The 25,388-nt window shown below is 41.0% G+C and overlaps 1 protein-coding gene across 6 annotated transcripts in view; it reads right to left on the reverse strand.

Annotated features, from left to right (window-relative positions):
- Positions 1 to 25,388, reverse strand: part of GRIK1 (glutamate ionotropic receptor kainate type subunit 1) — a 172,379-nt gene that overhangs the window by 41,915 nt on the left and 105,076 nt on the right. For all 6 annotated transcript variants that reach the window (XR_003990306.1, XM_030477715.1, XM_030477716.1 and 3 more), the window contains 3 exons: positions 19,480 to 19,533; positions 17,404 to 17,577; positions 13,921 to 14,064 (listed from right to left, as the gene is read on the reverse strand). Coding sequence is in view for 5 of the 6 variants with exons in the window: in XM_030477715.1 (XP_030333575.1) it covers positions 13,921 to 14,064; positions 17,404 to 17,577; positions 19,480 to 19,533 (372 nt within the window). In the remaining variant the exon portion in view is untranslated. The remainder of the gene's footprint in view (positions 1 to 13,920; positions 14,065 to 17,403; positions 17,578 to 19,479; positions 19,534 to 25,388) is intronic.

Here is a 25,388-nt window from a genome sequence, read left to right on the forward strand (position 1 = left end):
TTGTGACAGAAAATGAACTGTTCTGTGGTTCAGCTCCAAAACCCTGCACAAAACCAGATTCAAGCCTGACTTTGTGCAAGATATTCAGACACTTTGCATCTGCTACTGAAGCCTGAATTATTGTTTAATATGAAAGTATCATAAATTGATGATAAACAACATCTTATGTGAAGAGTATTCTTGGATATAAGTGCAATGCTAAATGGCACTCTTCATTCAAAAGCCTTACAAGTGCATCTGGGCCCACAAAACCCCCCTACTGTAATTGACTTGAGAAATTCCTAAAGTAGACAATGGGCCATATTTAGATAATTATTTTGTAAAGCAGTCTCTGTATTTTTTATTTCTCTCTCTTTTTTCATTTTTTTTCTTTCTCTTGCTATTTATAGAATCATAGAATAGTAAGGGTTTGAAAGGACCTTAAGATCATCTAGTTCCAACCCCCCTGCCATGGGCAGGGACACCTTGCCCTAAACCACGTGGCCCAAGGCTCTGTCCAACCTGGCCTTGAACACTGCCAGGGATGGAGCATCCACAACTTCCTTGGGCAACCCATTCCAGTGCTTCACCACCCTCACTGTAAAGAACTTCTTCCTTATATCTAATCTAAACTTCCCCTGTTGAAGTTTGAACCCATTACCCCTTGTCCTACCACTACAGTCCCTAAGGAAGAGTCCCTCCCCAACATCCTTGTAGACCCCCTTCAGATACTGGCAGGCTGCTATGAGGTCTCCACACAGCCTTCTCTTCTCCAGGCTGAACAGCCCCAACTCTCTCAGCCTGTCTTCATACGGGAGGTGCTCCAGCCCTCTTATCATCCTCGTGGCCCTCCTCTGGACTTGCTCCAACAGCTCCATGTCCTTTTTATGTTGAGGACACCAGAACTGTACACAGTACTCCAAGTGAGATCTCACGAGAGCAGAGTAGAGGGGCAGGATCACCTCCTTCGACCTGCTGGTCATGCTTCTTTTGATGCAGCCCAGGATACGGTTGGCTTTCTGGGCTGCAAGCGCACACTGCCGGCTCATGTTAAGCTTCTCGTCAACCAACACCCCCAAGTCCTTTTCTGTAGGGCTGCTCTGAATCTCTTCTCCGCCTAACCTGTAGCAGTGCCTGGGATTGCCCTGACCCAGGTGTAGGACCTTACACTTGGCTTGGTTAAACTTCATAAGGTTGGCATCGGCCCACCTCACAAGCGTGTCAAGGTCCCTCTGGATGGCATCCCTTCCCTCCAGCGTATCAACCGAACCACACAGCTTGGTCGGCAAACTTGCTGAGGGCGCACTCAATCCCACTGTCCATGTCGCCGACAAAGATGTTGAACAGGACCGGTCCCAACACCGATCCCTCAAGGACACCACTCGTTACAGGTTTCCAACTGGACATTGAGCCATTTACCACAACTCTTTGCGTGCGGCCATCGAGCCAGTTTTTTATCCACCAAGTGGTCCATCTAACAAATTGATGTCTCTCCAATTTAGAGACAAGGATGTCATGTGGGACAATATGTCAAACGTTTTGCACAAGTCCAGGTAGATGACGTCAACTGCTCTGCCGCTGTCCATCAGTTCCGTGGCTCAATCATAGAAGGCCACCAAATTGGTCAGGCAGGATTTCCCCTTAGTGAAGCCATGTTGGCTGTCACCAACCACCTCGTTGTTTTTCATGTGCCTTAGCATGTTTTCCAGGAGAAACTGTTCCAAGATTTTGCCAGGCACAGAGGTGAGGCTGACTGGTCTGTAGTTCCCTGGGTCTTCCACCTTCCCCTTCTTGAAAATGGGGGTTATATTACCCTTCTTCCAGTCATCGGGAACTTCACCTGACTGCCAGGATTTTTCAAATATGATGGACAGTGGTTTAGCAACTTCATTCGCCAGCTCCTTCAGGACCCGTGGATGGATTTCATCAGGTCCCATGGACTTGTGCATGTTCAGGTTCTTAAGATGGTCTCAAACCTGATCCTCTCCTACAGTGGGCCTAAGGTCTTCATTCTCACAGTCCCTGCATTTGCTTTCCAAGACTTTCGGGGTGTGGTCAGAGCATTTGCTCGTGAAGACTGAGGCAAAGAAGTCATTAAGAACCTCCGCCTTATCCAAATCCATGGTAGCCAGTTCTCCTGATAGCTTCCAGAGAGGGCCCACATTGTCCCTAGTCTGTCTTTTATTTGCTACGTTATCTATAGAATCCTTTCCTGTTATTTTTTACATCCCTTGCCAAACTTAATTCTAGCTGGGCCTTAGCTTTCCTAACCCGGTCCCTAGCTTCCCGGGCAATGCTCCTATATTCTTCCCAGGCCGCCTGTCCTTGCTTCCACATTCTATAAGCTTCTTTTTCCCTCTAAGTTTCCTCAGCAGCTCCTTGTCCATCCATGGAGGTCTCCTGGCCCTCCTGCTGCACTTTCTTCTAGTTGGGATGCAACACTCTTGAGCACGTAGCAGGTGATCCTTGAATATCGACCAGCAGTCTTGGGCCCCCCTGCCCTCTAGGACTGTATCCCATGAAACCTTACTAAGGAGGTTGCTGAAGAGGCCAAAGTCTGCTTTCTTGAAGTCCAGGGCACTGAGCTTGCTGCATGCTCTTCTCACTGTCCTGAGGATCTCAAACTCAACCATCTCGTGATCACTAGAGCCAAGGCTGCCCTGGAGCGTCACATTTCCAACCAGTCCCTCCCTGTTGGTGAGCACGAGGTCAAGCATGGCACCTCTCCTTGTCGCTCCTCTATTGCTTGAAAGAGGAAGTTGTCTTCCACACAATCAAGGAACCTCCTGGATTGCTTGTGCCGGGCCGTACCGTCCCTCCAACAGATGTCAGGATGGTTGAAGTCCCCCATGAGGACCAGGGCCTGCGAGCGTGAGGCTGCTCCTATCTGTCTGTAGAGCGCTTCATCCACAGAGTCCTCTTGGTCAGGTGGCCTGTAACAGATCCCCACCGTAATGTCCCCCATTGCTATCTTCCTTTTGATCCTGACCCACAAACACTCTGTTACCTCATCACCCGTCCCCAGACAGAGTTCCATACTCTCTAGCCTATCACTGACATAGATAGCAACGCCCCCTCCCCGTCTGCCTGGCCTGTCTTTTCTAAACAGCCTGTAACCTTCCATTCCGACACGACAGTCATAGGAGCCATCCCACCATGTTTCTGTGATACCAATGACATCATATTCCCGTAGCCTTGCACACATCTCTAATTCCTCTTGCTTGTTCCCCATACTACGGGCGTTTGTATAGAGGCACCTTAGCCAAGTTCCAAATGCAGCCGACTCAATGGCTGGGGCAGCTGGAACATCTCTACATCGCTCCAAGCACTTATTACAGGTGCTGGCAACTGACCAGGAGTGTTGGGATGGATCAATGCTCCCCTCCCCCAACACATCTAGTTTAAAGCTTTCTTGACCAGCCTGGCAAGCCTGCTACCAAAACAGCTCTTCCCCTTCTTTGTCAGACCAGCTTCACCAGCCTCCAGTAGATCTGGCCTCCCAAATGGAGCCCCATGTTCTAAATAGCCAAACCCCTGACTATGGCACCAGCATTCTAACCATTTATTAACCTGCCAAACGCCTAGCTTTTTTAAGGTCCTCCCCTTTGTCCTGGAGAATCGATGAAAAAACTATCTGAGCTACAGAGCCCCTAACCACCTCTCCCGGGGCTCTGTAGTCCTTCTTAATGTTCTCCAGGCTACTGCTATCTATATCTCTAGCACCCACATCGACCACTAGAAGGGGGTAATAGTCAGCAGGACTTACTAGAGCAGGCAGCCTCTCAGCAACATCCCTGATCTGAGCCCCTGGCAGGCAACACACCTCCCTCGAGACTGGATCAGGCCGGCAGATGAGTGCCTCTGTGCCTTTCAAAGTAGAGTCCCCTACTACTATGACCCGCCGCTTTTTCCTGGAGGCACCAGTAGTGATCCTCTTTACTGGTGCATCAGCAGGATGCTCATTAGGTGTGGTGGGTGCTTTCTCATTAGCCCCCTGCAGAACCGCGAAGCGGTTCGGGGTGGGGACATCAGATTTAGGAGGAAGCCCCTTGTTGTTAATTGTCCTCTTCCTCCTTTTTTTGTTCGTTTTTCTCGTGACTAATTCCCAGCTTCCTGGGTTGCTGCCCTCCTTCTTTCCTATATGAGCAATGCTGGACGTTTGCGGCCCCTGCACAGTTTGGGCCTGGAGCAAGCAGCCCAGCTTCCTCTCAGCTTCCCTGGCATCTTTTAGCTCTCCAACAGCCTCCCGCAGCTCAGCCACCTGCTGCAGGAGGACCTCCACCAGGGCGCACCGAGTGCAGCCCTGTCCATTGCGCACCCTCGCCTCAAGAGACCAGTCGAGGCACTCTCTACACTCTGAGGTCTGCGCCGCAGCCTCCCCTCTCACCGGCTCTGTCTGGGTGCCTACGCTGGCCACCGCCGGGGCAGAGCTCCCAGAGCGGGCCCCGCTCCTGAGGCGAGTGCTCACCATCCCGCTCGCTGCCCGCGCGAACTGCCGCGCCACGCCCTGGTCGCTCGCGCTCCCTGGGATGGGTTTTTCCCCACTGGGGGCTGGTGCCGTCACTCCTGGCGCCGCCCCTGTGAGTCAGCTGCTCGCGCCAGCTGAGCTGCCGGCTCCTGGGCAAGTCCTGTCGAGGACTTGAGACTCCCTCGGTCGCTCTTGCCGCTCCGAACTGAGGCTCCTGGACGCGGTGCTTCCCCCCGCTCCGGTGTAAAAGGCGTCTTCTTTGGAGATACTCACCTCGGCAATTCATGTGTGATATGAACATTTTTAAACTTGTTCCTAAGGGCATGCAATCAGCAAAGTTTTTCTACAGGTTTAATGGGAGCCTGGAACAGAAAACAGCTGGCCTCCTCAGTATGAGGAAGTACTTTCAGAAGCTAGAGTGAAATGTAATTGAAGATAAGAATATTTTCCTGTCTACTCAGTTTGTCAATGGGGTTATCTTGACCTATGGTAGGTTGCTTTCCCAAGCATGTTAAAGGTAACCTACAAAGGCAAGTAACTGGATTGACTTCATTTTTTTCTCTTTTTTATGATGGTCATATAAGAAAAATGTATTTGTATTTTCAATTATTGGTGTTATAATCTGTTTATGTTATCAGAAGTTACTAGGCAAAACTGAACATCAGTTATTGATTTAATATACATTTCTAATTAACTGATAATCCAAAATTTCTAACGAGGGCTGTGGTGCTAGCTGACATCCAAATGCAGAGGTGGGCGATGATGTCTCCTCCATTGCATCTTAGACTTATTAACAGGACAGAACTCTGATGGTTACGGAATTACTGACAATGATTAACATACATACACAGAGGAGCTCGTTTGTGTTGCTTGATGGCAAGGGACAAGATATTGAATGAGCTATTTTTCTCATTTTCATTTTTTTATTCCCCTCCAAACTTTAGCTTCTTGGTTAGAAAATCAGATATCTGAAAAATTTATAAAACATAGGCATATGTAAACCTGCTCCGGCCACATGCTCAGAATATAACAGATCATTTTTCCACACCAAAATCTTCCAACACCATAATAACTATCCCACTATATACTAACCAAAATGTCAATGGTCAAGGAAGTTTAATTTTCCTTTGGTTTTCTTTCCTTTTGGAAGAGCAAGTTCCTGCTTTACTAGAATTGCAGAGATATTTGATAGATCTAAGCTTCTGGTTACAGTGAAAAATACAATGTGGTATGAGCCACACATCAACTTACCAGCTCTTAGATAATCCTCTTATTAAAAGAGATCCTTAAGGATTATGGAATATAGCAAGTTAGTGTAAGACTTTTCCATTATCCTGGTCCAAATCTAGCATAACAGATGTAATAAAAAGAATTTTAGCATTCACCATTAGAGTGTTTTATCTTCCCCACTTAAAATCATGATGCTTCATAGTCTCTTTATTCAGAAGAGGTCCAGGACTGGAAAAGTCCCAGCCTTTTATTAAGCAGTCCTGGAATGGAAAAGAGGAGGTATGGGGGAGGCTTGTTCTTAGGAGGAGGTTTGGGCAGCCGTTATAAGGCTGAGCCCACCTCTGCCTTGAAACAGGAGAGGGAAATGGTAGGTAAATAGAGAAGCGGGATTTCTTAGGAAAGTCACAGGCTGTATTGAGTCACTCAAGAGCACTCACGTACACAGCAGTGGTTAAGCTTAATGACATTCAGGAGTAATCATATGAAAAGTTTTTGATGTAACAGATTTGACAAATGAACCTCAAATATTTGAGGTTGATGGCCTAGATGGATTAATTGCATAGCATATGTCTGAAAAGCCTTTGAATTCCTTTAAAGCTTACACCTACCGGATTGCTTTATATCAATACCAAAGGTGAGGGAGTGAGTGTGAAGAACTGGAAGGGAAGGTCAAACTTTGTCAGTTGTTCTTCCCAGTAAGAGCAGAGTCTATCTTACCATGCACAAACATGACTGTCACTGAAATGCCTGGATGGGATTACAGTTGACTATGAACTTGGAAACCATAACATTGCACCACTGTGTTAATGGGGACAGGGGTCACATTGTAACAGATACCGCTCGTATAGGTGAGACAGTAAGAAATCCTGTTCCACACAGCTAACGGACTAAATACACAAACTAGGCAAAAGCTGTCATTCACCTTTTATGGAGGAGCATTTCCAGCTACAAGAATCCTTCATCTAGATTTTAGGCCCATTGCTTTTGGTTTAGAGTGATATGGTAACTAGAAGCATAGAAGGTGAACAGCCTGACTATGTCAGCATGGTGGAAGTGCCTACCAAGCAATGACCAGTTTGGCCTTATCAGTTGACCATGACAAAGGTTTTGAAGATGTTCTGAAGTAATTTGCTCATGGTTCAACAGAATCTGTGGCAGAGCCAGGAGCCAAAGCTCTGGGAAAGCTCTGGCCCATCATCTTGGATGGGAAGTGTCCTCCCCAGTTGAGCTGTTGGGGAGGCTGTCCTGCTACAGTGACAACAACCCATTGCACAGCAAGGATGACAAGAAGCCTCTGGGGGCTTCATGTGGTGCAAAGCACTGTGTCATTTCCACCTGAGATAATGGGACCTAAGCACTGACAAACCTGTGAATGAGTGAGTAGGAAGTTGAGGAACAGACTGTTTCAGTGAAAGTACACTGCTCCAAAACCTAAATAATTTGCATTTAAGTTATCTCGTAAACTCTCAGGAGCAAAGACTGCACACAATGAATGGCTCAATGGTAATATGACTCTGGTTCCTGGAGCTTTTCCAGTACAAATAAGTATCATTCGGTTTAGGCCATCCACTACCACTTAAATCGAAATATTAGTGTGGAGTAAATGATGAGCACTTTCAGTAGGCCAGGACATATAAAATACGTTCTCAAAAAGTTCTGTGTAGCAAATATCAAAATAACCTCTATATAGTCAGATAAAATCATTTTATAGTAATTCTTGCTTATTTTTTATAAACAAATCTACTTTCCAGGTAATACTTAAGAAAGTAAAAACAGAATGGAAAAAAATATATATAATCTTCTTGTCAGATTTCTTGGTTTGATTTTAGAAATCACAGTATCAGAACCTTGTAGATAAGTTTTTATCAATTCATTATGTATTTATTCTTAGCATGCAAGTTTTACGACCATTATTTTGCAATCTGTGTATAGAGCATTCCATAAATTAAGTGATTTTTCCACTTGAAATTTGATTTCAGAATAGGAATCCCTACTGATGTTAAACTCAGCCATACATTATCATCTTGGAAAGCTGACCTTTATTCCTAATACATCATCATGGGATGCAAGTCTAGCACTTGTCTTGTTTGCTCTTATAATTAAGAGTTTTCAGTTCAGTGTAACAGAGAGTAATAGACTAATAACAGAAATTAATCCATTACTTCATGGCCAAGAAATAAGTTTTGAAAAGTAAAAAAAAAGAAAAATGGTTCATGAGAATGGATCAAAATCCTAATATCAAATTATTTGGAGACAGAATAGCTACAAAAGTAAATAACTCTTTTTCTTTGAATTAACTAAATATTGGAGTGTCAAAGCCAGCCCACAGAAAACTGCAATGAGTATTTATAAATGCTGTAATTGACTCAACACTAAACCACATTGATAAAGATGCAGCAGAATAGATACTATTTTATGGTTTGGAGCTGAAATATTGCCTTCTTTCTGCAGTCACATGCATAGAGATTTTCACAGAAAGTGTGGTTGACTGACACACAGATCCTTCCTCAGACAGCAGGGGAGATGGTGAGTTCTTGGGGTCTTCTGACATCCAGCCTTGTACCACTCACTTCTTTTTTTTTTCTTTATTCTACTCTGTAGACTTTTAGTCCAATGAAAATACTTTTACATGTTGACTTTGGCTGTAATAAAAGCCCATGAAACAAAAGAAATGTTCTGTTCTCTTACAAGATGTTTTGATCTCCTTTGTTTGGAGATGCTGCCAATTTTAACCAAAAAACCCCTTGATGAATATCACCCCAGATGGATTGCTTTCCCTTCTGTCTTACTTTAAACTTGTACTTTTCCTGTAATGAAAACTCTTAAGTTCTTTCTTCTTCCAGTGATGTTCTATGTTTGTTTTAGATTTAGTTATTTATTATCAAGAATCCCTTGAAAATTACATCCTGTGGTTTGACGCCAGCTAGTTAAGACTTTATGCATTCCTGTACCTCTAGCAAAATGTCAGTCAAATTTGGACGAAATCAAACTGGAAGTGGTGATGCTATTGTCAACTCATTAATTCTGTCTTCTGTTCCCTGCACCAGAGCTTCCCAGCAAATCTAGCAGTCCTGAGGATGATTGCTTGCTTCCTCTGTGCCAAGAGAAAAATAAACTGGCAGGATCTCACCTGCACTGGTAGATCAGAATTAGAGTAGGAACTTGCCATCCATCTAAAGTGGGTATACGTCAAACAGTTCAGAGATTTAAAGCATATAAATCTTTAAAGACTTATGTGCTGAAAAAAACCCCATCTGTATCTGAGAGATGCAAAATAACACTAAAAATATGAGAAAACAGAGAAGTCTACTAGTTTCTTAAAGTAGATGTACCAGGTCTTGAATAAGCTTGTATATAGCAGATACCTCAGGACAGACAGGAGTTTCTAAATCATTTGTACACTCTCAGCACAGGTGAGATAGATACACCTACAGCTGGTTTTGGAGGCAAGTATGGGCTAGCAAGTGACTAACGCACTGAATCACCTTCACACAGAAGAATTGTTACAAATAAGTTCAGCTAGATGCTTAAAAGATATACAGTCATAGTAGTCCCTGTATAACTAAGTCCACCCATCTTCTTGATTTCTATGGTTATTAGTCTACATGAAGAAGTGGTTCAGCTCAGAGAATTGTCAAGACTTTTTTCCTGTGGTGCAGATCTTCCCAGCTCTTTTTGTGGTGACTGGAAATGATAACGCCTCCCTGTTTTTCCCAGTCTTCCTAATTACACTGATGGAGAGGCCTCTTTCTTGACAGAGCAAAGCTATTATTTGCTTAAATGCCTTGAGTTTGGAAGAAAAGATTCCAGGAATTATGTTCTCCTATATACAGCACAAGGTTTTGGGGTTTTTTTCTTTTTTTTTTTTGTAAAGAAGAAACATGATATAAAAATATTTATAACCAATGTAACCAGAACACAGAGTACCACACTCTGAATTATCATAATGGTTTCAAAAAGCAGGAAAAATAACAACCTAAGGTAATGGGGATGTCTTTGTTGCATAATTTCATTTCTTGATGCTGCGTCAATCACTGTCCTCTTGTACAGGGACAGACCATATATGTCTTTTTTTTTAAATTTTGCTTTGAAAGCAGAGTATCATCCACAGGCCAGAGTTGCGCAGTGCTAGATGCTTTAAAAACTGTAGAATTGGTTCAACATTCACAGCGTTCTTCCTTGTATATAAATAAGCTAGATTAAGGTCTCATTTTAAATCTTTAACAATGAAAAATTCTGTGAGAATTTAAGCAGGCTTCTTCAGGGACTTCATTTTTCTGATCCTTGTCTTTGGTACAGGCTGGAGACATTCTATAAGGCAACCACTTATTACTTGTGGAAATGAGAATCAGTTAGCAGAGAGCTAGAAAACCCTTTATAAATTCTAAGGAAAGAGTTTCTTGAGCCTGATAGCATTTGAATGACATTGGCTTTCCAGTCTAATTGGGACATCTTCACTTGGAAGAATTATAACAGATAAGTTGAGACAGAGGCTTCAAAGTTTTACAGACATGGTAGCGCTTGAATGATCAAGTCCACTTGTCTTGTTGCTTCCTGTGGTCATTGTATTAGCCTACACAAAGAATTGGTTCAGTTCAGAAGATTCGGGAGAGCTTCTAATGTCACTGTGAGAGGAAGGCTATATTCAATCATGCAAAGCAAATTTTAGATGGATTGCTCTCACTCCTGGTCTCTACTGACTAGACATGCTTGAAATGTGTCTTGTCAGAAACACAACATAAACTGAAATGCAGATGAAACTGCTTTAGATTTCTTTTAATCTTTGAGATTTGTGCATGTGATCCTGTTTGAGGGGATTTAATAAAATCACTCAAGATAAAGTCTGCATCTCTATTTTCTGAAATACTTCTCTATGCAGTCATTCTTTTAATTGTTATTGGATTTGAGGGAGGAGAGCTCACATGGGTTTAGATGATAATTGAATGGCAGACAATCCCTATTTTGGGGCTTATATCATGCTTTAAAGTGGACACAACCAGGAAATTTGATCATTCAATTATAAACATCTGTTTCACGTTTACACACGTTTTCCTTTTAGGAAAGGTGGAATCATCCTTTCTCTGCCTGCTCCCTCTCTGAAGAGAGGCAATGACCTCCTTTTTCTTTCTGGGCATGGGTCAGATGCTTCATAAGAGCTAAAAGATTTAAATGTCAGTTATATATGAATGACATTAGTTCACTGAGGGACAAAAGCTTCTGACAAGGAATTACTTTTCATTAAAAAGATCTTAATGAGCTGTTGTAGAAGAGTTTTGATCCCAGACAGCCTATTTTATGTAATATCCTCCTTTTCAGGACTAGCTGATGACCTCTCTGACCTCAAAGCTGTCCTCAGGACTGGGGGGCTTTGGTCAGGCTTGCTTTCCTCTGCAAATTTCCAAATGTTTCCTGCAATCAGCATTAGCTTATGAGATCTTTAGATCTTTAAAGCATTTTTATTGCTGTAATTGATTATTCTGTAGCCTTAGACATTTTTTCTTCTCTCCTATAGTCTTGCTGGGAGCACCTCGTCTTAGTCATTAAGTAAAATAGGCAGTGAATCTGCTACTGCTGTTACCTGTTGCACCTACTTGAAGCCTTACGGTTGAGCGAGAAGTATTTTCACATAAAACTAGGCATCTTTTGTTTTCATGTACTCTGAATGCTCAGACATCAACTCCAATATGCATGCATTCATATCAGCTTGAATCAAATGGCAATATTTTGCCCTAGGATGTAGGGTATTCAGTTGCTTTCAGGATGAAGCTAACTCATGTGTATCTGAGGACTAGATGTGACCTGAACGTTGATTTTCTAGCAGGACAGTGACAGAGTGAAATTTGTTGTCTGCTGATGAAGAGAGAAGCAGCCTATAAGTTGCTATACAAAGCTTTCCACCTTAACCTCTGCTCGTGTGCAGGGAGGTTCTGAGGTCCTATTACCATCAGCCTGGCATTTCATATCATTGGCCCACAAAGCAAATGAGATGACTGCAGTTCTTATCACCACTAAAATTAAATGTAAAAGCCCAGCACGGAACCATTGAAGTACTTGCTAAGCTCTAGCATCTGCAGGACTCATTGCAGGCAACCTCTTTGTCTGAAAGTTGTTTATTTAGACTGCAGTACAGAATATTTGTCTTTAGACCAGTCTGTAAAAACCCTTTACAGACTGTTAGTACCATATTGCAATATAGTAAAGTTAAATTGTTTTTTTGTGGGCCCAAATTGTCATTCTGCCTGTTCGACTTTTTTTGTCCATACCTATTCTCTTGATTTCTAATTTATAAAGTTCATCTGTCCTTGCTGAGTAAACCAGATCCTAACACGAACTAAGGAGGTCCAAATGTATTTGCTAGTTAGTTTCCAATACCTGTTATAACCTTTATGGGAAATGTAATACTGTCTTATTAAACCTTATCTTCTACTTTTAACAGCCATCTTTTTTGGCCTCAACAGAAAGATAAGACTCTCAGAGCATTTAAATCAGTGTTTTACTGATCATGAAAGATGCTATCTGTGAAATGATCAGTAATTAGCTCACATATCTCACTCCATGCAAGACAAGCTAACTGTACATGATAAATGTGAATGTATTAACTGTTTTAAGCTATGAATTGGATCTGCTGAGGTGATCTTGGTGATCTTGGTAAAAGTACTTCTGGCTCAGGATTCAGGACCCTTATACTTAGCATTGCCTAAAATAAGTGGGTCACCACTGCAGGTGTGTTCACTGATACAAAGTCTTTTGTTAACTTTCAACTTCATTATAATTATTCTTAAAATGCACCAGAAGTTGTATGAGTAGCAGTGCTACCTCATTTAGTTTGAGACTGAGAAGCAGAAGAACAAAGATTTCCACTTAGATTAAATCAGAAGGGAGGGAAGAAGGGAGGGACAAGTTCATCTTTATTACAGACACTTCTTAGACAATTTTCTCCTGTCTTTTACTGTTCCTGCTACAATCTTCCCACCTCCTCTCCAGTAGGAGAGCTGGATGCAGCATGGCTGATGTCAGTGTGGGAGAAATAATCTTTACCAGTCTTGCTTTCCTGACTCCTCTGGGTATTCCCACGATTGTGTTGCTGTAATGAAAGTACCTCAAAGCTTCCTTAATTCTTAAGTGAGTTCCTTGAGTACTGGTGTAACTATTTTCTTTATACTGTCAAAGAGAGAAGCTTACAAGGAAACAAAATTCATAAAACATCCTGTGTGGAAAGTAATGTTTCAGTTACTTTCAATGCTTTCTGTGTAGGTGAATCACCATGTCATGCATTGCCTATGGCAATTCTGAAAAATTTATTTGGAAAAGTTGGAGAAGGTGATGATAACTCTTCTACATGTTCTGTAACCACCACATATCTTGTCTTTCAGTTTGCTCTTGCCATATGTCTGGATTCAGGTGTATGCCCTGACATGCTGCCACCTCTTACCTTGTGCCTCAGCCTACAGATCCTGTTCCACCCACACAAATGCAAATGAATGTGGCTTTGATAGGAATCACACTGTCATGGACAAGAGCTGATGGAAAAGATCAAATATATATAGGACATTCCACAGAATTTTTCAATTTTCATTTCTATTCTCTTCCCTAAAGGAAAAGTTTCCATTTGAAATTCATAATAAAAACTGAATTTTTGGAAGAGTGAAGGTATTTCAACTAAAATGTGTATTTCTTAGAACATCTGTGGATCAAGCTAGCTCAGTGATGTATTCTTAGGAGATAGTGCATGACTTCATGAAGCTATTTACTTCTTTAGAAATACTAGCTGCAATAGTTCCTGGATATTGATTATTGATCCAGCAAATCGGCAAAACAAGCAGAATTAAGTGGTGAAACAGGGACAAAGCTACAGACTCACTTTTCTTTCAATTTCAAAACCGGCTGGTTTTAGTTATTTCATATTTTTGGAAATTATAAACATACATAATAGACATTAACTGAGTAAAAAATCCTGGAAGTCTTATGGTGTGTTAATCTGAGATTTTATCACACCTAGGGTTTAGCAGTCTCTTTTTTTGAAAGACCAGATAAAGTCTCCACCAGAATGCAAGAATGCAAGCCACAGCCTTGTGTCTGCAGGTCAGTGTTTCTCAGCCAGAAATATGAGGAAGAATTGGATATCTGAGTGCCAGAAATGAGAGCATAGCACGTGACAAAGAGCATGGAGCAACAACACAAGCCAGTGCAGTAAAGAAGAAAGGAAGGATTATGCTGACCATAAGCAGATGGTCTACACTTGCCTCTTTTATCAGATTCATAAATCTGGGTCCAAAACGCCATGGCTTGTGTCTGTGGCACTGCAGGGAGCTGACAGTCATTTGGGAGGCACGCTGGGAGGCCACTGCTACCATGTAAACAGCATCGTACATCAGAGCTGCTTCAGTCTGCATGAAAGAAACAGAAAGGCTTTCTTTAATGCACATCTTGATACCCGGTCCCTGCTTCTCTCTACTGAGAAGTTTCCTGTGCTGCTGGTATGGAAAATGCCACTACTGGGCTTGCCATGGAAATCTAAGGTGCAACAAAATCTCTTTTTTTTTTTTTTTAAACTTCTATTAATTTCAGAGTATTTTCAGGTGAGCATTATGAAGTAAACTACATTGGATAGCTGCAGGAAGAAAGAGGTAGAGAGGTTGGGTCCAGCACTGGAAGGAGGGTATGGATAGCTCAGCTCTGTGGCACAGAGAGGGGTTTTAAGAAGCCTCAGGTGATACAGCATCCCGAGTTCCACCTTCCAGATGTATCTTGGGGTCAAGCACTTAGTAGTACTCAGTCTTCTACAGTTTCCTTATGGGATTTGCCAAAGACTCTCAGCACCTCCAGGTGTGTAATTCAAAAGCATCATGCAGGTTCTCAAGCCAGTCTGCCCAGCTTGCGGGTTGGTGTGGCATGGTGGCATGGGGGTATGTGTGTGGGGCCCATGCTAGCTCCCCATTGCCACTCTTCTCATGGCACTTACGGGATTTTCTTACCCACAGGGTAGACAGGCCCTGCTTTCCAGAGAAATCAGTCCCACTGAACACCTGGTAGGTATCCCACCAGACAGTTATCTACTCTAAGTGTCTACTGCCCTCAGGGACATTGGCTTTTGGCACAAACATGTGAAATGGCCCCACTGAGATCTTGCTAGGGTTGTTCCCTTGCCACACCTCCCACACTGTCTTAAAGAAAGGTGAACTGTCTCTTTCAGGTGTCTTTTTCAGTGATTAAGTTGGACTTATACATCTAACCTCTAGTTGTCTAAGACAAGGCAGATGAATCCAGCTCTTAGATACTTAAATAGTACTAAGATTACTGGATACTGTTTGTGCATCGGTGGGGTTTTTTTGAGAATGAGTTTCCTGGTTTAAAAATATGCCTCAATCTGAGACTGCATGCCCTGTCACCCTTTATCACTGAGAAGTTTTAGAAAAATCTTGCCTTCACCTGCATTGTGTTTCAGTGCTCTTGTGTGAGGTGGAAATAGCCATGTTTTGCTTAATGCACAGGGATGCTGTGAAGATGAAGTGCTTACCTTTCTTGTAAAGCTACTAAATAATTAAGCAGGGGCCTTAACAAAAAAAAAGTGCTCAGCAGATGAGAAACTGGACTCATTTATATGAACTGCAAAGCTAATCCATTTTTTATTCCTTTCCTATGCAATTCCTTTGGGAAATTAATAGATTTCGTTCTTTGTCTGTTTCATTTACCCAAGTAAATTACAACAGCATCAGTCTTACCAGTATTGGAGGTTTCTGCTGTCAATCAAATATGATCTGAATTTATCAACTAATCTTAATATACAGCAGATGAGGAAATGCTCTTGACATGCTCATCAGGGTTTGCCCAAAACAATGCTCCCACAATCAGAGTAAATTGAAAACATTATAAATAGTGAGTCAAGCAGGAGGAGACAATAACAGCTCTCAGTGTCAAGTGTCTTAAAACAGGTAGTTGTTCCAAATGGACCCAGAGACTAAAGGCCTGATCCAAAATCAATGAAAAGATTCCCATCAATGACAATGGACATCAGATTTTACATTAGGCTGCGGACATGTCCGTTCAGATTCAGCTGTTTGAGTCTCATGCTTGTGTAACTTGTTACTCATCCATCCTGCCATCCAGCAGCTAGGAGGTTATATTACCTTCCTCAGCCTTTTATTTCTCCCCTCACTGTTCTGGTTTTAGGGCTTGGGGTTACATGGATCAAAAAAGGTCACCCTACTTCATCTTCTGAAGCAAACTGCCTTATACTGATGTCTTACTTTCTCATGAGAAGAAAGGGTGGGTCTAAGATTTAGTCCTGGAACTTGTTTTTCTGATTTTTGTGTTCTATTTAAGTCATTGCAAAGAAAATAAAAGATCTCATTAGAACAACTATGCCTTTGTGTGCAATTTGGGCAAGTGGGACGTGAACTCAATACTGTCTTGGTCATGCCCTGCTGGCTTCCCAGAAGCTGACATCAGGGCAAACAATATGGCATGAAACAGAAGGGAGAAATCCTGAGTTAAGAATAGGACATGTAATCCTGATCTCCTTATACGACACAGCTTGTCATAACCTTATTGAGTAATGAAATATAGCAGTATTGCAGTTCTCCATCAAATTGAATAAGCAGAACTTGCTATGAATATTTAAATGATCACAGCCAACTAGAAAGATGCTTTCCCTGGCACTCATGCTATTTCAGGGCATCAAGGGCAATAAAAGATTATAGAGATGCAAAGGAGAGGATTAAAGTCAGAGATACAAACGAGAGCTTAAGAGTCTAGTAAGAACTTTGTTTTTCTTAGTTTGACAGTTGGGTGAATGCAGGTGAATAGCTATGTGTGAATAGCTACCCTTGCAGGTCTTGTGCATTCACATCAGAAGTTCCAAGGGACAGCTTTCTTCCCTGCTTTGCGTATGAGTGAGCACAATGACACTGCCCAAACAAGCAACACTTTTTTGAAATGCAAGAGAGAGCACACATAATGCATTTCTCTTCAGGACGTTAGAATGTTTCAGGATTTTCCCTTCAATCATCTGCAATAAAGTCTATTTCATATCACTTCAAACTGCACTCAGTACATAAGATGCATTATCTTATATTGCAAAAAGATGACAACCTTTCACCCCGCAGAACTGAATGGAGTCACGCTGTCCATGTAATTGTTCCTATTCTTTCCTTTACTTCTTGGGGTAGTGGTAGGGAGGAAATCCTAATTTCCTGGCTTGATGATAGCTTTCATTTATCTGTGAACTATATCTTAAAAGCCAGAGTTGCTGTAGATGATGGAAATGAAGAGAAAGGGCACTTTTCCAATTTAAAAATGCTATTACCTGTCCACATGTACAATATCTTTCCCTGCAGGTTATAAATTGTATACCTGCTATGAAAATTTTTATTTCCTTTTATGTTCTTCACTCCATGTTGGACATTATTAGAAAAATGAGGCAGCAGTATATACATTTGGCAACAATAAGATGAATGATGTTAGCTGGAAGGCACTGTGATGGAGAATTGCCACTCATCTCTATGACATCTTGGGAGTGGTTTGTCACACAGATGAGTGTAACATTGGTTCATGAGGCCAATGCACTTTTGTGTAGAAGCAAGTAAAAGGAAGTCTGTTTTGGGAATGCTCCTTCAGCATTTGCATTGTGAAATAAAGCAGTAATGGGATCGGTTCACATCTGATAGAACGGCATTATGAAAAGTGCGGTAGATGCCCCCTCTGCATCATTGTGGCTATTCACTTACTGTCATCATGCCATCAAGGAGGCCAGTCTCTGGTTTTGGTGGTGCCTGCAGACGCTCCATTGACCATTTCTCAATGACCGATGAAACGTGGGGGTTCTCAATGTTGAGCAGGCGAAATCCTGTCATATTTACTCCACTGTATCTGTAGGGTTCCAGGTCTAATGCAAATAGATCCTACATCACCATTAACAAAACAAACAAAACCAGATGTAGTATTTTTAAAGCAAAATGTTCAGAAGCTATAATTAGGCCAAAATTGTATTTGATTTTCAATCCAAAGCTTAAGTGCTTGGTGTTTGGTGAACGCTCTATTTGCCTTCAAAGCCTAGTCATGACCACTTTGGTTATAAATCTGAATAAACCAAAGCTATGTGAAACTTATGACAAACCATGTATCTGCTTTTTGGAACATAAAAAATAATTTCTTCTCAACACCACTATTTTGCAAACAACCTGCACAGCAGTATCTAATTTTAATTTATAGCAGTCCTCTAACAGTGTTAGAGCTCTGACAAACCAACATGAGGAACTAGCTGGCCAATGTCAAGCTTATTTCTCAGCTCGGGGAAGGAAAATTCCAACAGATATCGAGAACAATAAACTTTTACTACTTATGAATCCCATTTTTCTCCTGCCTTGCCTCCTTCAGGTGACTTCCTGCCAGTATGTCTAATGGACGTGTCAGGCTAGTGCACAGTAAGCCCATGTGCTTCAGTGCTCAGCATTTACAGGGCAGGAAAATAATGGGTATTCTAAGTGATATAATTGTGTGGCACACTCCACAGCTGTATTTATCAGGCAGTGGAAATACGATAACTGCTTCTCAAAGCCTGAAGGCTGTTTTTCAAAACAACTTTTTGCTGATCCCAGCAGGCCAGTAAAATGACAAATGTGTTGGTCATGGTTTACTACCACAGTAACCATCAAAATGTCAACATTTATAATACCACAATGGCGAGATACCACCAGCACTGCTTACTGCTTGCTCTAATATGTGCTCTGTACTATCTCATGCATATTGTTGTTGGTGGTTACCATTTAATGTGAGAATGTTTATTGTATTAGTTATTGTATAAAACTGTAAGTTCCACAATAATTTTCATGTTACAATGGCCTCAAAGAGAACTATTTCAAGCTACTACTTCAAGTTCCAAACAACTAGAGAGTCTTTTCTGACTAATGAATTGACTATTGGATTCAAAATGATTTTTCACTCCCACATAAAATTTTATACGGAAAGGAAATAAAGAATAAGCAGACACAAACAATACAATCCAGCTCTCTAGGACTGTTCTAGCAATATCAGTTTTTTGCTGTCTTTCTAGTCTACAATGCAGATGGACCTTAAGCATGGATTGACTTATGTTTATATATAACATATAAGTTAAAATTTAGGAAAAATGTGCTGAAACAAGTATTTATAGAGAATTTATACATTTGTACCATAAAAGAAATGTAGGGGTTTTCTTTTGGTATAAAATTTCCCAAGTGATTTTATAACAATGTAATTTTGTGTTTTTATAGAGGTTTATTAGTCAGAACAAAGAGTGAACACTGGAACAGGTTGCCAGAGAAGTTGTGGCTGTCCCATCCTTGGCAGTGTTCAAGGCCAGGTTGGACGGGTCTTGGAGCAACCTGGTCTAGTGGAAGGTTTCCCTGCCCATGACAGGGGTTTGGAACTGGATGATCCTTAAGGTCCCTTCCAACGCAAAACATTCTATGATTCTGTGATTTTAGAGGTGAACCACACCATCTCTGGTGCTTGATCTTGGATTCATTGCAAAGCCATTGACTCATTATTTTATTTCACCCTGATCCACCTGTACCAATGACTCCTCTTTAAACACACTGATTTAAACTGCAATTAATTTTCATTGTATTACAGTGTTAGCCAGCGCCGCAAAACAGCTTCCTTCCTTACAAAATTGTGAGTCCTGGTATTACTAAGGAGTGTTAGTACTCATTGTCCAGGGTTTTCCTTGAATAATGGCAACAAAGATCAAGAAAAAGTGCAAATTTTAAGTTGTCTTTTCTGCAACAACAACAAAATCACTCCAAATCTTTTGTGTTCCTTACCAGAGTTGTAAAAAAGTAGTGGTAGTATTCAGTCATCATTCCCATGGAGAGAATCTGTTGAAAGAGATTGAAAGGTGAATATACTTTACTCTGGATGCTTTCAGTGTACCGCACTGTCTTTTGAAATGCATGGGTTACTCTGGAACAACATGCTACAGGTCATGAAAACTCGATCGCAATAAAATCTACATTTTTGTTCAGGCGCAAAAAATATGCTATTGTATTCAGATTATGTTTTTATCACCTCTGGAAAGAGGTTAAAATTGCAAAACTTCTAGGACAAGGAGAATTACTAGCAATAACAAAAAGCTGATTTTCAAAAAGTGAAATACTTTAGTCTGCAGTTTAGAAGTGTTAAAAAGGAATTTACTTGCAGGAACCAGAATTTGTAAGGAAAAGTGCTTAGGTGCAGGTTTTTTTATTCTGCATTACCATGTGAGAACAAGATCGGTGGGTGCTCACTGAAGTAAACAAGAAAAAAAACCTGAAAAGAAGAAAGCTTCTATAAATGCCTCTTGTTCCACCTGGGAAATGCAGGTCTGCAGGAGGTTGTCAAAACAACTGGTATGAAAGGATTTCTGGTCTGGATTAATTTTCCAGACCTTCTGAAGGTCTGCAAAGTAAAGATGGCATTTAAATGCATACTGACTGGCCACCTTGGGCAGAAGAGGATGGATTTTTTCTTCCCAGTCCTCACATTGCAGAAAACTTCTAGAGGGATGCATTTTTTCCCTCAGCCCCTCTCCAAAAATCATTGGGAATGCTTATATAAAACACCCCTGATGGTGTATAACAGGATGCTCTACAGTTTCAGCCCTTCATCACCTACGCTTGTTGCTGTGTCCATGCATGCTATTACCATGATGCAAGCATTTTCATTTGCCCTCTCTGGGATCTTGTGAAGAGGAGGAGGAATTATGAACTAGGAAACTATGGAAGAATTGATTACCATGACAGTAAAACAGACAAAGGTTAACGTTATTCAGTTTTGATCACAGTAACTTAAGCAGCTGCTATTAGTAGTATTTTAGGACACTTTTAGCAGTACCTGAATAGCTGTTTGAAAGAAAGGGGAATATAGTGTGATTTGTCTTGCCAAAATTCTCTTTCATGGCAAAAGCCTTTGAAAATCAGTTGTGTGATTGTGTATGGCAATTCCTCACATTAGAAAAAAAAAAAAAAGGAACAAGCTGAAGTTTCTAAGATGCAGTAGAAAATAAAAATAGCTTAGTGTTAATCACAAACAACTAATCCATTTCCAGCCACTAAAAACCAAGCCAGAAGGCAAGTATTTTATTGAAATGTTCTACTGAATATACATGCCAAAATTGCCTTTTTTATTTCTTATTTTATTAATCCTCTTCTATTCAATTTCTTGGAGTTTTTTATTACCTGTAGAAATGAGCAATCTAGCAATCCTGGAGACTGATGTTCCTTTCCTATTTACACACACAAAATGATATATGATAACATCAATGGAAACTTTTGCATGCTGTGTTTCCCAGCTGACCTGGCTGGACTCAATTCTGCTCCCTGGAGCTGTTGTATTTCTGTGTCTAAGGTACCTGCTGTAGGAAGGAGGTGCCAGCCATGATTTTTATGGCGCAGGTCTCTTTTGAGCTTATACTGTGTTGAAAAAACCCATTTGCTTCATATGGGGCACAGACCAGCTGTATGTGTGGTTTGAACTCAAATAATACTCTGTATGCCTAAATTTATTTGGTCTTCTACAGGAAGTTTGCAGTTAGTCCATGGTGTTACTTAATTATAAAAGCAAATTCATACTAAGAAGTGTAAATAGGAGGATACAACTATCCAGCTTTACCATATTGATTCATTACAGTTTTAATTCTAGCTTGAGATAGAAGAGCTAACATTAAGTCATTGCGCTTCTGTTATCAGAAGATATAAACTGTAATCTGCCTGTAAAATGATGGAGATCCAGGAAAATGTTAAGCCATATAATGTTTTAAAATACAACTTTACATTAATTAGACAATAATTAGACAGATACACTAACTAGAATTAGATAGATTATAAAGTGTGTAGCCTGGATGTTTGGGAAGCGTTACCTAGCTTCTGCTGTTGCAGCTACACTGGGTAGCCAGCCCAGCTAGCTAATCCAAGGTAATCCAGTTATTGCTTTCCTCACAAATCCAAGGGTAGTAGCCTGAGAGGAGTATTTGCCTCCTGGACACATTTTTTATTAAATCTTTTTATGTGAGTATTAATTTCCAAGTAATATGTTATAAACAGAACACACACAAACTTGTGAATAATACTGATTTCAAAAGTCATGCTACAGAATTATCTTTGTGGAAAAAACCCGAACAAATCAATAACAAAAAAACCCCAAACAACCCCCAAAACAACTTGCCCCTAAGAACCTTGGAAACCCTTAGCAAACTAAACCCTTGAAAACCAAAGGCAATTGCACACAAAAAGCAAGGTTCAGTCAGCAATGTTATCTGCCATAACCAAGACACAGGTTTGTGATGGCAGCTGGCACCTAAGGGCTCCATGAAAGATGCTTGCTGAAATTCTTCCAAAGAAGTATTGCAGCAGCCCAGGAAAACTTAATCAATGTGTCACTTTTGTATTTTCTATAGTAACAATGACTCAATTAAAATATGAAGATACAGACAGCTGGAAGGGAGCTTGTAAGTGCACACACATGTTAATAATGTCCTGGTCTCGTTAAGGAATAAGAGTTGATGTTGTATCTGTCCCAGGCTGGGCCCTGGTCTGCCACTGTGCTCTGCCCACTCCCTTAGCACTGGTCACAGGCACAGACTTAACTGGTTGTCCTCCCCTCTAACAGTCATTACGGATGATAATTAGTTAGCAGTTATATAGCACTTAGACATCACTGTGACATATGAGTTAGATCTGCAGATTGACCTAAATAGGCTGCTTTTTATTCACGGATTGTAAAGACGTTGCAATAATAACTTATGTTTTAGGGTAATACGGTCACTAAGTAAAATGACCAGTGAATGATGATTTCATGGCAGTACCAAATGCCCACTCTAATGGATGGTGTTAGGAATACAGCAGATGAAGGCAAGTTAAGGCAAAAGCAGGATGAATGCTAAGTATTATGCTGGAGACCCCAAAGCATTAATGACTCTCAAGCCTTAATGACTTGGATGATCCTATTAGTATAAGAAGAGCTGTAAGGTGTTCTCTCCTGCTGTATGTTTGCAACACAGCAGCTACAGGGAAAGCAGCTTCTAGGAACTACCAGGAGTGAGACAATAATAAAAGCATGTTAAGAGCAAAGACTCCTTTCAGTTTGGGATGCCTGTGAAGTACCTTGCAAAGCAGTTGTACGGGCTCTTCCCACAGAGCTAATGTCCTCCACCACTACAGAAAATGAGCACAGCAGTGCAGAACAGAGAAGGGAAGGCTGATTTATGAATATATAGCTACCCATAAGAAATTAGAATGAGATTTCATTACACAGTCTTATTTAAATAAATATGCATATAATTATTCAAATAATTATACATCTGAGATAAATGTCCTATTTAAATAATAATAGCTTTTACTTACTGTGGAACTTAGATGAATGTAAACTGGTGAAACCAAGCTAAAACATTCTCCTTGCAGATCTCCTACCCATCCTATCCTGTATAAAATCTGTTCTTCAGCCATGCTCAGATATGGTTGGATTATAGATTATCTTGGCAAATAAGATAAAGAGACTTCGACCTCTAATTATCCATTTCAGATCAGAAGCCTGGGCCTTATCTTTTGATGACATGTACTTTTAGCTGTGGGTCGTGAACTGCAATGTGAATCTGAAAATGGTCAAATTATATATGTTAAGCTGGCACAAACTGGCTAAAAATATTTTCTCTTATGTCTGTCAATCTCTTTGGGTGCCCTAGTCCTGGCTTGCCTCATAACCCAGCTTCAGCCTGCATTTGTTCATCTTGTAAAAAAGATCACTGCCTCATTTAGAGCTAGTGTCAGTGTTCCTTCAAGGCAGACTGAAATCGGAATGATGGTCAAGCATATTAGTGGGAACTGCATAAAATACTCTGCTTGCTTTAACTTTGCATTTTCCTCACTCATGCTATTATTTAATTTCATGACCATAAAGTAAATGCATTTCATTATCCAATTAATTTGTACTACAACTGTTTTTTAAGATCAGCAAGATATACTATAATGTATAAAAGCCCCTCTGCCTCCTTGCCTCTCAGGTGTTCAATATGAAAGGTTTATATTGTGCTTATGGGTCTTCCCTGGACTCTATGTAGACAGCTTTACTTGGTCATGGCTTAACACACTGGAAACCTGCATCCCCGTGACAGCAGCGGTCCAGCTGCAGTAGTAACCAGGTAGAAAGAAGAGGATGTTCCCCCTATCAACAACCCCTTTTTAAAATAGGTGAGAGAGGAGAAACTGTGAGGTATGTCTCTGCCACTGATATTTCTCCAGAAGCAGTGAGAACAGAGCTAATCCTGCCTTTTGTTACCAGAGAGTGGGCTTCAGCCTACCTGTCAAGTTACTAGAAAAAGCATACTCAGGAACTGAAGTTTTATATTCTCACATTCATTATTGTAGCTCAAAAGTATATTATGGTGACACTTGATTTTCATACTTCTGTAAGAACTGAATTAATTATTTTGCTCTTCATCTGTCACATAGGGAAAATGAACACAGAAGTGTATAAAGTGCACTGTGAATGTCCTAAACCTGCGTAAATATACATTGCACTTCATAAAGTTTTTTAAAGAATTTGCCTAGCAGTAAAATCTATGTCAACTCTTGGAGTATTAAAAGAATGAATTGAAGGTTAACCAGAACAACCCAACCTCTTGAGCTAAGTTCCTCATACAAAAAGGCAGTACCAAGAAAAATACAGTATGTGCAGGATATATTGGAAGATTCATGCATAAAACAGGTTGCAATTTGGAACAGCTAGATTTAACTGACTTGTGGGATTACTTCTCTAGTCTAGACAGAGCATTATATCTCTGTCCACAAAATATTTCAGGTAAATGTTGTAACCACCAGATTTTTCCTTAAGAAAGTGTTCCCCACTTCCTTGTGTAAGAAACTGAGTAACGCTGGTCTTAGGCAAATTTGGTGCCTTCTTTTCTCTGTCAGGGATGTGTATTTCTAGGCTTGGAAAGGAAAGAGACACTAGGCACCCTCAGAGCAAAGCAGGACAGGCAATGCTGAAGTCAAACAGGTAGATTCCTACAGAGTTTAAGCTGAGCGGAACTTTGGACATCACAATGTTACCCAAAACACAGCTTCTGTGTTTGGATAATGCTCTACCAGATCTTGCTCTTTGTCAGATGATTTGCTCAGACTTTATGAGCTTTAAAGCTCCAGCAGCCAAGATTTTCAAGTAGGTTATGAGAGCTGCAAAACAGCTGCAACTTCTTCCCTCAGCTCTGCTGGTGGGTACATCTTGTTTGAAAACCCAGCTGGCGTAACTTTCCAGTTCAAGTAATTTTGGAATATCTTGATCCCTTTGGAATGGGTCACTGGGCAGAACAGCTGCTGGTTTATGTGGTTACCTGGTACAGGCAACAGAAGCTGGAAAACTCCCTTAGCTGCCATGCACCAGTCACATGAGGTTACCAACCCTCATAAGGGAATATGGAGAGAAAATTCTAAGTGACTATCGGAAAAGGCAGCAAGTAATAAGCATGATTTCCTTTTGCTCCTTCCAGATCTGGGTGATGAAAGGGCCAGGCCTCATTAAGCTGGTTGGGGGCTGTGAAAGCCTGTGCACCATGTCACAGAGAAGTGGAAATGTGTGAGTTTAGGGAATAGATTATTCAGCTGTGTGCATGCTTTGTATTTTGTTTAAATTAAGTTATTGATTTGCTTGTTCTTGTGCACAATGAAGAAGTGTGACTCAGTGGTACTTTAGTTGAAGCTAT

Source organism: Strigops habroptila, chromosome 2, assembly GCF_004027225.2.
Source record: "Strigops habroptila isolate Jane chromosome 2, bStrHab1.2.pri, whole genome shotgun sequence".
NCBI lineage: Eukaryota > Metazoa > Chordata > Aves > Psittaciformes > Psittacidae > Strigops > Strigops habroptila.